We start from the raw sequence: 12,965 nt of genomic DNA on the forward strand, positions 1-12,965 counted from the left end.
CCTAAGTTGTCCATGCTGGACTCGAATTTGAGATCCTCCTGCCTCAGCCTCCTGGTTTGCTGCAATTCCAGGCATGCACCACCACCCTGGCTTTGAATACTCACTTCTGACCCAAAATGCCTTAGAGTGCATGCCCTGCCAGTCTTCCCACACAGCACCAGGGAAGGCCAGCAACTGGGCCCCCAGCCTGTCTTCTCCACTGAGAGGCTACACACGACACAAACACACTTTGTGCCCCACGGTGTTGTTGCAGAAAGTTTAATCAGCCATAGAAATCTGACTCCCAAGGCTACCAGGGTTGGGGGGCCCCCTGGTTGCTGGTTCCCAGAGGTAAGCATCCACAGTTTCACCAAGCCTCCACATCCGGTGCGGTGAACAGAGGGATTCTGGGTGTGTGCTGGCTTCTTCAAACAATTCCTTCTTCTTCACTATAATTTTGAATAAAGAAATGTAAGTGTTCACCTTCACAGACACAAGAGTGCCACCCTGCGAGCTAGACTAGCATGACTGCACACACTACGGTCTTGATCCAGCCTCAGGAGCACCCCATCTCCCTCAAACTTAACCCTCCCTCAAGTGTTTTGAGGTAGGGTCTCCCTATGTAGCCCAGGCTGACCTCAAACTCACGGCAACCCTCCTGCCTCAGCCTCCTAAGTGCAAGGATGACGGGCGACTGCCACCACACTTGACTTCCAATGTTAAGTCCTAATAGTTTCATGAGCTATTAGGTCCATCCTGATAACTAGGCTACACCAACAGAGCAGGCGCCCTGGGGACAAGTGTGGCCCCACCCATGTCCACTGGAAGAGCAGCGTGTCAAAGAGACACAGCACTTGAAGCTCCTGGCTTACCCTCACCAGCAGCCCTTCATTCAGACCTGGGCATCAGCTCAGCCATCCTGGGCTCCGCGAAGCTGTCATCACTTGAGTCACTGTATCTGTCACTGTAGAAAAGAGGAATTCACTCAGCCGGGTGTGAAACAAAACCTTGAACAACTACTCCATTATTTTTGGTGCTTGTTAGCTTGTTTGTCTTAGAAATAAGATCTTGCTGTGTAGTACAGCCTGGCTTTGAACTATGTAGTCCAGGCTGACCTGAACTCATGGTGAGCCTCCTGCTTCAGCCTCCAGAGCACCGGGATTACAGACATGAGCCCCCATGCCCGGCCTCAAACTCATATTTAAATGCAATAAAATTTCAGTGAAAATCCCTAAGGAACTTTTTTTAAAAACTCAAACTTCATCTTAACAATCCTTGTAAAGTTTACCAGAAGAATAGCAAAATGTATTTTTTAAATAATGAAAATAATAATAAAGGTTCCAGGACAAAAGACAAAAATTAGAAAAAAAAAAAAAAAAAGCCTGCTATGGCAGTATAGGCCTGTAATCCCAACACTCAAGCAGGCTGAGGCAGGAGAATCTCCAAAAGTTTGAGGCCAGTGTTAACTATCTAGGGAGACCCTGTCACAAAAGAGAGAGAGATAAAATTCATCTGTTGAACAAAATATAAATCACTGAAACAAAAACCAAATTCCTCAATTTGTAATTTACAGAGAGAAGAGTTAGGTCACCACCTTACACACTTCACACACATACACACCCACACCCCACACACACACCCACACTCCCACAGCCATGAGCTGTCAGCTCAAATCCACACAACAGCTCCCTAGGAAGACTTCGGGCAGGGTGCTGAGTGCAGAAGCCAGGAGAGTCAGCCCCCGGTGCACACACTCACAGCCACATGCAAGGATACAGCAGCCCAGCTCACCCTCTTTGGGGAGGGAACAGCTTCTGTTACCAAGGAAACGAGCATCACTCTGAGAAGGCACTAGGCACTGAGGTCTGCACAGCCAGCCACACAGCAGTGCCGAGTAGCCCATGTAGCAGGCAGTGGTCTAAACAACCAGTGCGGCACCAAAACTCAGTCTTCCCTTAATGTAACAACAAAGATCTCTAAAATAAAAGCCAATGGCAGCAAGCTTTGGAGGGCTGACACATGACTGATGAAGATGTGCATGAGTCATATTTCCCTCTTTTTTGACATTGAGTCTCAATGTATAGCCCAGGCTGGCCTCAAGGGTCCTCCTGCCTCGGCCTCCCGATTGCTGTGATTAAAGGCATGCTCATACACCTGGTGAGTCACCTTCACAAAGAGAAAAACTTTAAGGGGGAAAAGTGCCCCTTCACATCAAAGCCATCCCTCGGCACTGTCACTCCCGAGCAACAGGTGGCTTACCTTGAGAGTGGTGGGCTCATCTGCTGCAGGTAAGCATGCAAATTCCCCGTCGCTGCAAGCAGCAGACCCAAGTAAGGAGGTGAAGGTTTCATCGGCCTGGAAGAAAACTCAGGGTGGAACTGGACACCAACAAAATAGGGATGATCTGAAATGACAGCAGTCAGGGTGTCACTGAGCAGACAGAGACCCACAGGAAGGTCATCCTATCATTTACTGCAGAGACTCACCAGAGGCCAAGATGATTGAACCTGTGACTGTCCTAACTTCCACGATTCTTTTTCATCCTCTGATTCTTTTGACAGGGTATCACTATGTAGCCCAGCCTGACCTTGAACTGAGGGCAATCCTCCTGCCTCAGCTTGCCCATTCCTGGAATTGCAGGCGTGCATCACCACACCCAACTCAATTCTACACTGTAAATCATGTCTCACTCACTACATGATCTGGGAATATTATTTGTGGAAAGCAGCAGAGGGAGCAAAGGTAGGCAGAGGATTTGGAGTGTCAGCTTTTCCACTGAGTATTAACCACAGGACCACGGGGGCACTGCCACTCACATTTGAGGCTGGACAGCTTATTCCTTCTGATAATAGGTGCCGTTGATATGGCTGCTCATAGTGACTTTGTGTTTCTCCATTGAGCATGATGCAGGCTATTGGTTTGTAATTGATGGCTTCTATCAGATTAAGATAAGGACCATCTAATCCAATGCTCTGTACTGTTTTTATCATGAATGGGTGCTGGACTCTATCAAAAGCTTTTTCTGCATCCATTCAGATGATCACATCATTTTTTACCTTGGCTGCATAATAGGTGTCACATTTGATTTGTGTATACTGAACCATCCCTGCATCCCTGGGATAAATCCCGCTTGGTCATGGTGTAAAATCTTCTTCATGATTTGCTACATACTGTTTGCCCGTATCTTATTGAGGATTTTGGCATTTATGTTCAATAGGGAGGTCAGCCTATAATTTTCTTTCTTAGTTGGGTCTTTGTCCAGATTTGGTAGTAGAGTAATACTGGCTTTCAGGAATGAATTTAGGAGTAATTCTTCCCCTTCAATTTCATTAAAGATTTTAATAAGTCATGGTATTAGTCTTTCTAACTCTCTTGTAGAATTCAGCAGTGAATCTGTCAGGGCCTGGGATTTACTTTGTTGGAATATTTTTAATTATACCTTCAACTTTATTGATTGATAGTGGTTTATTTAGGATTTCTATATCTTGATTCAGCTTTGGTAATTCATATGTATCTAGGAATCTATCCATTTCTTCTACATTTTCCATCTTAATAAAATACAACTTTTCAAAGTAGGTATAGGTGATCTTCTGGTCCGCAAGGTCCCTTTTGATTTCACCCTCTTTATTCCTAATTATGTGAGTTTGAGTCTTTTCTTTCCTTTTTTTTTCATAAGGGTGTGCTGATTTTATTTAATCTTTGAAAGAACCAACTCTTCAATTCACTGATTCTTTGTATTCTTTTCTTTTAGTTGCCAATGAATTAATTTCTGCTCTGATCTTTGTAATTTCCTCCCTCATACAAACTTTTGGCTTAACCTGCTCTGCTTTTTGTAGATATTTTTTTTTTGCTCCGAATGCCTTCAGGGCAGGTTTGGCTGGCTTGAGTTGTGGGAATCGAACCGCAGCAACCTGAGCCTGACTGCTTTGTTGAAGCAGCCACTTAAAGAGCTGAGCTAAGGGGCAGGCCCCCCTTTTTTAGACATTTGAAGTTCACCCTTATGGTTCTTATTTGTACTTGCTCCATTCTGCTGATATGGGTATTCACTGCTATAAATTTTCCTCTAAGACTTTCACTGGGTCCCATAAGTTGCAATATGTTGTATTGTCATCATTTAATTGAAGAAACTATCTAACTTCTTTAATTTCATCTTTGACCCACTGGTTTTCAAGTGGGTGGTATTTAATGTCCATATGTTCATGAAGTTCTTATGGTTTCTTTTGCCATTGATTTACAATTTCATTGCACTATGGTCTGATAATATGCATGGGATAATTTCAATTCCTTTGGATTTACTTAAGCACGTTCTAAGTGCTAGTATATGGTCTAATTGTGTGTGTGTCTGTCTGTTTGTCCGTCTGTCTGAGACAGTGTCCTTCTATGCAGTTCAGGCTGGCCTTGAACTCACTTTGTAGCCCAACCTGTTCTCAACCTTGCAATGATCCTCCTGCTTCAGCTTCCCACATGCTGGGATTACACGTATGTGCCACCATGACCAGAACTCAAATAGTGTATTTTGGAGAACATCCTGTGTGCAGCTGAGAAGAGTGTGTATTCTGATGATGTGGAATAGAACACTCTGTAGACATCTACTAAGGCCATTTGTTCAAAAGTTTGGCTTGGTGCTAATATTTCATTGTTGATTTTTGTGTAGTTGATCTTTTTGTGATAGTGAGGTACCAAGATCCCTCAATACAATTGTATTAGTACTTATTTGATTTTTCATGTCTATTAATATTTGTTTTATATAGTTGGATGCATTGGTATTGGTTACATATATATTTATGATTTTATCTCTTCCACTTAGATTGCTCCCTATACAAGGATGTAGTGACCTTTTTAAAGTTTATTTACTTATTTATTTGGTACAGGGTCTCACTACACAGTTCAGACTTGTAGTGATTCTCCTGTCTCAGCCTCCCCAGTTCTGGGATTCCAGGAGTGTGCCACCACACCCAGTTTCAGGGCTGGCATGGTATGTGGTACTGGGGATTGAACTCAGGTCTTTGTGCTTGCGAGGCAGGCACTTAGACCACAGAACTATCTCCCCAGACCAACCTTCTTTCTCTCTCTTAATCAGTCTTGGATTGAAATTCACTTTGTCTGCAAATAGAATAGCTACCCCTGCTTTTTTTTTCATTCCTTTTGCATGGATTATTGTTTTCCATCCTTTGACTTTTAATCCATAAATTTCTCTTCAAATTAAATATTTTTCTTATATGCAATATATTGTTAGATCTTACTTCTTGGTCCATTCTCCTATCTCTTTAGCTTTGATTCATGAATTGATGGTTATAATATGTGTTGACCTAACCCTGCCATATAATTTCCTATGATTGGCTTCCTTTTTCCTCCCTGTTTACTTGCTTCCTTTGCCTGGTATATTCATTTCATTGGGGTTTATAGAGTTGTAGTCTTTTTATTATCTCTTTGTCCCTCAGTACACCTTGGAGTGCTGGCTTGGTGGTCATCAATATCCTCAGATGTTCTTTGTCACGAAAGTATCTTATTTCTCTATCAGTTTTGAACGATAGTCTTGCAGGGTACACCAATCTGGGTTGCAAATTGTTTTCCTTTAGAACTTGAAATAGCTCACTCTAAGCTGTCTGTGACTTGAAGGTTTGTGCTGAGAAGTCAGCTATGATTCATCGAGGCTTTCCTTCATAAGTGATTTTTTCTCTTTTCCCTAACACTTTTTTCCCATAATTTTATTGAGAAACAAATAGCAATGAGACAGTTTCAAACCAAATTGGTAGAACAGTTTCAATAATTAACACATTGCATACATTCTTCCTAGTGGTTAATTGCTGTACAAGATGCAGACATGATATCCTATTTATAAACACTATTAGAACAAATCCCTGTATTCATTAAGAGAATGTAACTATATATCTAGCCTAACCTCTTTGAATACACAGATACAAAATGGACATTCATCTGTATCCCCTTTTTTGTGAAGTTCCATTATTTGAATATTATAGGTGTGTAAACTCAGCAAAATATTCTAAAAGAGTCCAGTAGCCCATAATAGTATTGGGTCTTCTGCTTCACTGACAATGTCAGAAATTGTTGACCTGAGTCCCCTACAGCTCAACATAACACCAGGGCTTCACTTCTTATACTTCATTTTTATACTTTTCTGCTGAATGGTTAAGACCAAGGTAAAGCAGGACCTATGCAACAACAGTTGTAGCTTTTGGGTCTGATAAGGTCAGTGAAATGCCCTCAGGATTTATCCTGAGATCCTGCGCCTCAGATTGTAGAACCTTTGTCAGTGTCAGCCATGTGGATGAGTCACGGCCATTGCTTGGCCAATGTGCTCTCTATGAAAGACTGAGAGAATGTTTTCTCTCCATGTGACTCTCCTTAGGCACACTCTACATCATCGATCACTTTCCTCTTTGGCCCCATAATCTCCTTGATCAGAAAATTTGGGATACTACCGAGTTACATGACATTACAGTACAAGTTCTCATATGTCCTGAGTCTTAATTGACCTTGGAAGGTTAGGGCCAAAATGTTGGCTTTCCTTGTGACCCTCCTATTTCTCTAATTTTGGTCTGCAAACTTAGGTTGTTAACCATCCAGAAGACAACCTTATTGTTATTACCATACAACCTAGGCTGTTAAGCTTAACCTCACTATCTGTCTCAATATCCAACATCTTAGGCATAACATGGAACAGGTATTTTTCATGAAGTATTGATATGTTGAACTTTAAGCCCCTATAGAATATGAAAAAACATTTAAAAATTAGAATATATTTTTAAAAACAGGCATAAAGAATTATATACTTCTTATGTTTACATGTAAGTCCAAAAATCTAACCATATACAACCTTGAAGCAGGGCAGTCCCACAATATTCCTTTTCCTATCTCTTCCCTTCATTCACCACCCCTTTTTTTTTGAACAATCATCTACCCGAAAGATGGCACAGCAGCAACTGGCATGTCAAGACAAGCAGCCCATATTCAGAAGACCAGAATGACAGGCACTCCAAGCATGAAACTACTATTACAGATTAACACTTTTAAGATTCTATTCTTGTGTTGAATTTCTGGGATCTTGACTATGATAGACTGTAGATTTTTTTTACCATGGCTAATTGGAATTCTATTTGCCTTACTAATTTGTATGTCAAATTCTTCTTCTCTACCAGGGAAATTTTCTGTCATTACTTCTGTGAACAGATTTTTTTAATGTTATTTACACTATCTCCTGATTTTTCCTTTTTTTCTTTTGAGACAGGGTATTACTATGCAGTTCAGGCTGGTTTTGAACTCACTTTGTAGCCCAAGCTAGCCTTGAACTTGCAGCAATCATCCTGCGTCGGCCTCTTGAGTGGTGGGATTACAAGGGTGAGTGCTGGAATTACAAGTGTGAGCCACCATGCCCAGGTGCTCCTACTTCTTCATTGATTTCAATCAATCTTATGTTATTCTTCTTTACATCATCTAGCAGCTTTTGTATTGATTTTTCATGGCCCTTTGTCATTTTTAAGAAATCTTTCTTCTCATGATTGCTAACCACAATCCTCTGTCTTACATCTGATGTTCTGGCCCCACATTGGCTCATTCTACGATATATACTTCCAATAGAATTTTTAATCTTCTGGATATCTGTTTGAATCTGTTTCATGGATTCTATTTCTTTCCTATGTTAGCAATTCATGGGTTCCGTTATCTTTCTAAGCTCCCTTATATTTTTTTTTAATCTGTATCTGTTCGAGTTACTAACCATGTCTTTCATTATGGTGGCCATCTCTGTAGTTATCTAAAAAATTACTTCTGATTTGATTTTTTTCTAGACTCATTCATCTGCTTTGTTATTTCTGCTGTTATCACTTCAGAGAATCCAGGCGGTGGCTTTCAAAGTGTTCTGCCTCATGGTCCCTTAGGTTTATCTTTGGTGAGCTGGAAGTTGTGGGTTGAATCCTCTTTAAGCGACTTCTCGTTTTCTGCTATATTTTTTAGTTTAATTCCTAGATCACTGCTTATAAATTGATCATGAAAAATAGCTTTATTACTAATATTCAAAACAGTTAGGAAATGACTGCTTCTCAGAGATGTCTTCCAGGTTTAGCAGGCTTTTGGGTTTCGAGTCTGTTTCAAGATCCTACCTCTATAATTTATTGGGGACTAAAAGTTGTTGTCTACTTGTCCCAGTCTTTGCTTCTTTGGCACTGGCCTATAGCATTGTTTATAACCCTTAGGCAATCTCAGTCTTGGCATACCAGGGAGAATGACTGATGAGAGCAATTATGTCACCTTGGCTAAAGTGGTACAATCAGCAATAAAAATAGCATCAAACACAGCCTACAAAATGAAAAATCATGGTAACTACTAGTTTGCTACCCTTAATCTTGTGAACTAGATTTGCAGGTATATAACAAAATCTAAAACCAGAAAATTGTATATAATAAATATGCCTTCAATATGGTGATTTTTATCCTCAGGGGAGAAAATTTAGAGGTTAGAGGGAAAATAGAGAAATAAACATAGAAGAAGAGATTAACAGCAAATGTAGAAGACAAAGGATGACTAAGAATTTTGAAAAACTGGTAAAGAAGATAGGAGGGAAAGAGAGAAAGAAGAAATATAAACAAGAACAGAATAGAAGATTAACAAAAAACTAGAAACAATGTTCATACTCATAAAAACATAAATAAACAATCAAGAAAAAAAAAAGAAATAAACATCCACTTCAAGGTGTGTCTCTGGTGTCCCTGGTAGGCAGAGTGGGCAGGCAGAATCCAGATCCATGTTAATTAATCTCATCAAGCCAACTGTAGATTTTTGTCAGGGTAGTGGATAATCCCAGCAAGCCTGCACCTTTATTTCCACTGAAATTTGGGCTGGTTTCTGGCTGTGAGGCTGGAACCTAATTTATTCATCCTGAAATACTCTATGTGTCTCCTGGCTTGAACTTGGTCCTTGACCTCTTGCTGAGTGGAACTCAGTTCTGCCTCACCCTGACACTGGAAGTCACTAGATGGAGCCAGCCAGTTGCCCTCCCTATGGGACATCTGAACCTAAATGACTCACCAGCCTCTGGCAGCCCACTGCATCCACTGCTACATTCCACTGGTACATTTCTCCCTGGAGCCCTCTTGGGTTGCCATGCATGTGCAGGTTTGAACCGCCTCTCCTATACAGTGAGTCAGGGTTCAGGGAGAAAGCACTCTTACCACCTCCCTCTTCTGCATTGAAAGCTCTCTCTCTGCTCTCTCCATGGACTTTAATTCTCACTACAGATCCTTGCTGGGTCCCAGGGACCCATGTGCCTCATTCTTTTCTTCCTCACATTACTATATATTTCAGTATCTGGACATCAAATCTCAGAGAGGCTACATCTCTGCTGTTCACCACTCTGCCATCTTCCCAAAAGAACTTCATTTCTCTCTTTTTCTTTCTTTCTTTCTTTCTTTTTCTTTTTTTTTTTTTTTTTTTTGCAGAACCGGGGACTAAACTCAGGCCCTTGCACTTGCCAAGGAAGCACTTATTCCACTGAGTCATCTCCCCAGCCCAATCTTTTTATTCTGAAACAAGGTCTTCACAAGTGTGTAAGTTGCTCAGGCTGAGCACAAACTTGTATTTCTCCTGCCTCAGCCTGCCAGAGACCAGCTTCTTTGTTTCATTATAAAGAACTGTGAGTGCAGTTCAGTGCTCAGAAGTGAAGTGGCCCAACCCTGAGCTGTCAGGTAAGGTGGAGAAGGCAAGTCCCTCCTAGAAGTAACTTCAACAGCCATCATTTTTGTTGAGGAATGGGCAGCCATTCCTCCACAAAGGACAGCAAACAGAGCACCAGTAAGAGCACCTGCCTGCTTTGTGCACAGTGTCTGGCCTAGCAGTTCATACAGGGAACTCCAGGTAGGGACAAGGGTGAGGCAAGGAAACCAACTACTTGGAGGACTGCAGCCCTAAGAAAAGTACAATATTTTCTGCTAGGTTCAGATCATCAGGGCCCTAAATGACTAGGACTGTGAGCCATCTGCTTTTCATACACTTGGTGTTTTGTTTTGTCTTGTCTTTTGAGACATGGTCTCACTAGGTAGCACAGGCCTGTCAAGAACTCACAGGAATCCTGCTTCAGCCTCCCAAGTTCTGGGATGACAGGTGTGCACTACCATAATTGGCTGTTTTCTTTTTTGTATTTAGGATAGGGTATACAGGGTGTACAGGGTCTCATTGTGTAGATCAGACTCGTAGTGATCTTCCTGTTTAGAGCCTCCCAAGTGCTGGGATTATAGGTGCACACCACCACACCCAGTCTCAATTGCTGGCTCAACATACCCTGGGGGCAGGGCCAGCACAGCATGCCCAGGGATGGAACTCCTAGCCCCTGTGTCTAAGCAGAGGTTTTAATCCACTGAGCTATTTGGCCAGCCCTTTGGCTGTTTTTCATGCACCTTCCTATTTTTTTCCATAATATTTTTTGATAAACAAATAGCAATGAGATAGTTTCAAACCAAATTGGTAGAACAGTTTCAATAATTAACACATTGCAGGGGCCGGAGAGTTAGCTCAGTAGAATAAGTGTTTGCCTGGCAAGCGCAAGGGCCTGAGTTCAATCCTCGGTTCCGCAAAAACAAAAACAAAAACACATTGCATACATTCTTCCTAGTGGTTATTTGCTGTTCAGGATGCGGACATGATATCCTATTTACAAACTCTATTAGAACAAATCCCTCTATTCATTAAGAGGATATAACTATATATCTATCCCAGCCATTTTGAATACACAGATACAAAGTGGACATTCATCTGTATCCCCTTTTTTGTTAAGTTCCATTATTTGAATATTATAGGTGTGTTAACTCAGCAAGATATTCTAAAAGAGTCCAGTAGTCCATAACAGTATTGGGGCTTCCGCTTCACTGGCAATGTCAGAAATTGTTGACCTGAGTCCTCTACAGTGCAACATAAAACCATGGCTTTACTTCTTATATTTCATTTTTATACTAGTCTGCTAGATGGTTAAGACCAAGGTAAAGCAGGACCTATGCAACAAGAGTTGTAGCTTTTGGGTCTGATAAGGTCAGTGAAATCCCCTCAGGATTTATCCTGAGATCCTGTACCTCAGATTGTAGAACCTTTGTCAGTGTCAGCCATGTGGATAAGTCACAGACATTGCTTGGCAAATGTGCTCTCTGTGAAAGCCTAAGAGAATGTTTTCTCTCCATGTGACTCTCCTTCCTATTTACTTCAAAGGACAGCAGAACAGAAACACAGAAAAAAAAACACCTCAACCTTTAAATGAGTCTGGGGTTGACAAAAGCTGTCAATGCACCTGAAAACCTTTCAGGAGCAAAAAGACCACTTACTTGCCAGTTCAATGATTTCCATCCTCTTCCCATCAACATCCTGACCTACAAAAGCTAGGTCTTTGTGTTCAAAGTGGCTGATCAGGTTAGGGTTCACCTGCAGATGCAAGAAATTCAATGTCTTTAAAGCCCAGCACAACACAGATGCTTTGCCTTCTAACAAGGTCCATCGTCAGCTGGGCAGGTTCCCTTGATCCCCTAACTTGTACTTAAATCTCTATTTCCAAAGCCTAATCTTGTTTGGGTTTAGTTTTTTGAGACATGGTCTTGCCATTTGGTCCAGGCTCGGCTTGAACTCACTGCAATCCTCCAGCCTCAGTCAGCCAAGTGCTGGGACCACAGGTATGCGCCACCATACCCAGCCTGTTACTGTTTAGACTGATTTAAAAGAATAACAGACAGCACTTTCTGTTCTTTGCAGGTCAAAGCATCCTACTGAATACATTACCCTTGATACAGGAAGTCCATGTCCATGGACACGTATACCTCTCATATGACAATCCCAAAATTTAAGTCCTCTTAGTCATGTGACACTAATCCTTGGGCTCAATATAATCTCCCATAGAGGGTCCCCAACTTAAAATCCACCACACAAGACCAAAAAAACTGCCTTGTCCCCAAAGGTACTCAGTCCACTGTTAGAAACACCCCTTGCTTCCAACTTGAAAAGGAAGGGCCCGGGTTTAAAAGAGGCAGGCAACCCCTCAGGTAGAGGATTGCAGAGCTACAGTGCCAGGCAGAAACTAACGCTCATGGAAGGCCTACCTCATATCGATGTCTGTGTCTCTCCTCTATGAACGGGACGTCACCATACAGTTTCCCTGGAAGACACAGAAGGAGATGAGCACTGGAGCAATCGGCTTTATTACTACTACTTTTTTTCTTTTATTTTGAGACAGAGTTTTGCTCTGTAGTTCAGGCTGGCCTTGTGTTCACAACAGAGCCCAGGCTGTCCGCAAGCTGACAGCAATCCTCCTGCCTCAGCCCCCCGAGTGCTGGTATGACAGGGTGCACCACCACACCTAGCTTGGAGTGATCATCTTGGGAACCATACCATGATGCCTGCAGAGGAGGCCTCTGGGGTGTGTTTATCAGAGTTTAACAGCTGCAGACCACAGGCTTGGAGCAATAGTCTAAGGTAGTGGTGGTGAACCTGTGGCCCCTGTGCAAGGACAGCTGCTTGCTATGTTGCTGATAGCACTGGAAGGTTCAACACCTACAATATGGTGATGGAATCCTCAAAAGCCATCACCATGGCCTAAGTGGAAGCCCATGGCTGCAAAGCCTGGAGGCCAGCAGATCCACCCTCCCTGTCCACACCATTGCATCTGTGTGTACTCACACAGGGCACTCTCTAGCGTGTGCATGCATGAGAGACAGAGACAGAGACAGAGAGACAGAGACAGAGAGATATATAATTTTAAAACTATATATGTTTATTTTATATATAATATATAAGCAGGCCAGCCAAATAGTGGATTAAAGTGCCGGCAAGCAGGCGTAGGGGCCAGAGCTTGATCTCTGTTCCTGTTGTGCCCACCCCCCGCCCCGGGGCATGCTGAGACAGCAATTGAGACTGGGCGTGGTGGTGCCTGCCTATAATCCCAGCACTTGGGAGGCTGTAAATAGGAGAATCACTCTGAGTCCGACCTAGTAGTGAGA

The 12,965-nt window shown here is 42.3% G+C and overlaps 1 protein-coding gene across 3 annotated transcripts in view; it reads right to left on the reverse strand.

Moving 5' to 3' along the window:
• Positions 1 to 242: 242 nt before the first annotated feature.
• Ctps2 (CTP synthase 2) overlaps positions 243 to 12,965 on the reverse strand; it is a 73,806-nt gene continuing 61,083 nt past the window's right edge. For 2 of the 3 annotated variants that reach the window (XM_023719573.1, XM_023719572.1), the window contains exons 15-19: positions 12,069 to 12,124; positions 11,304 to 11,400; positions 2,239 to 2,383; positions 878 to 943; positions 243 to 428 (exon numbers count right to left, since the gene is read on the reverse strand). In XM_023719573.1, the coding sequence (XP_023575341.1) occupies positions 407 to 428; positions 878 to 943; positions 2,239 to 2,383; positions 11,304 to 11,400; positions 12,069 to 12,124 (386 nt within the window). In that variant the 3' untranslated portion in view covers positions 243 to 406. Of the gene's footprint in view, positions 429 to 851; positions 944 to 2,238; positions 2,384 to 11,303; positions 11,401 to 12,068; positions 12,125 to 12,965 lie in introns of all 3 variants that reach the window. The other variant, XM_012515545.2, reaches the window with a different exon arrangement.

This window comes from Octodon degus, unplaced genomic scaffold (genome assembly GCF_000260255.1).
Source record: "Octodon degus isolate 3935 unplaced genomic scaffold, OctDeg1.0 scaffold00069, whole genome shotgun sequence".
Classification (NCBI taxonomy): Eukaryota; Metazoa; Chordata; class Mammalia; order Rodentia; family Octodontidae; genus Octodon; species Octodon degus.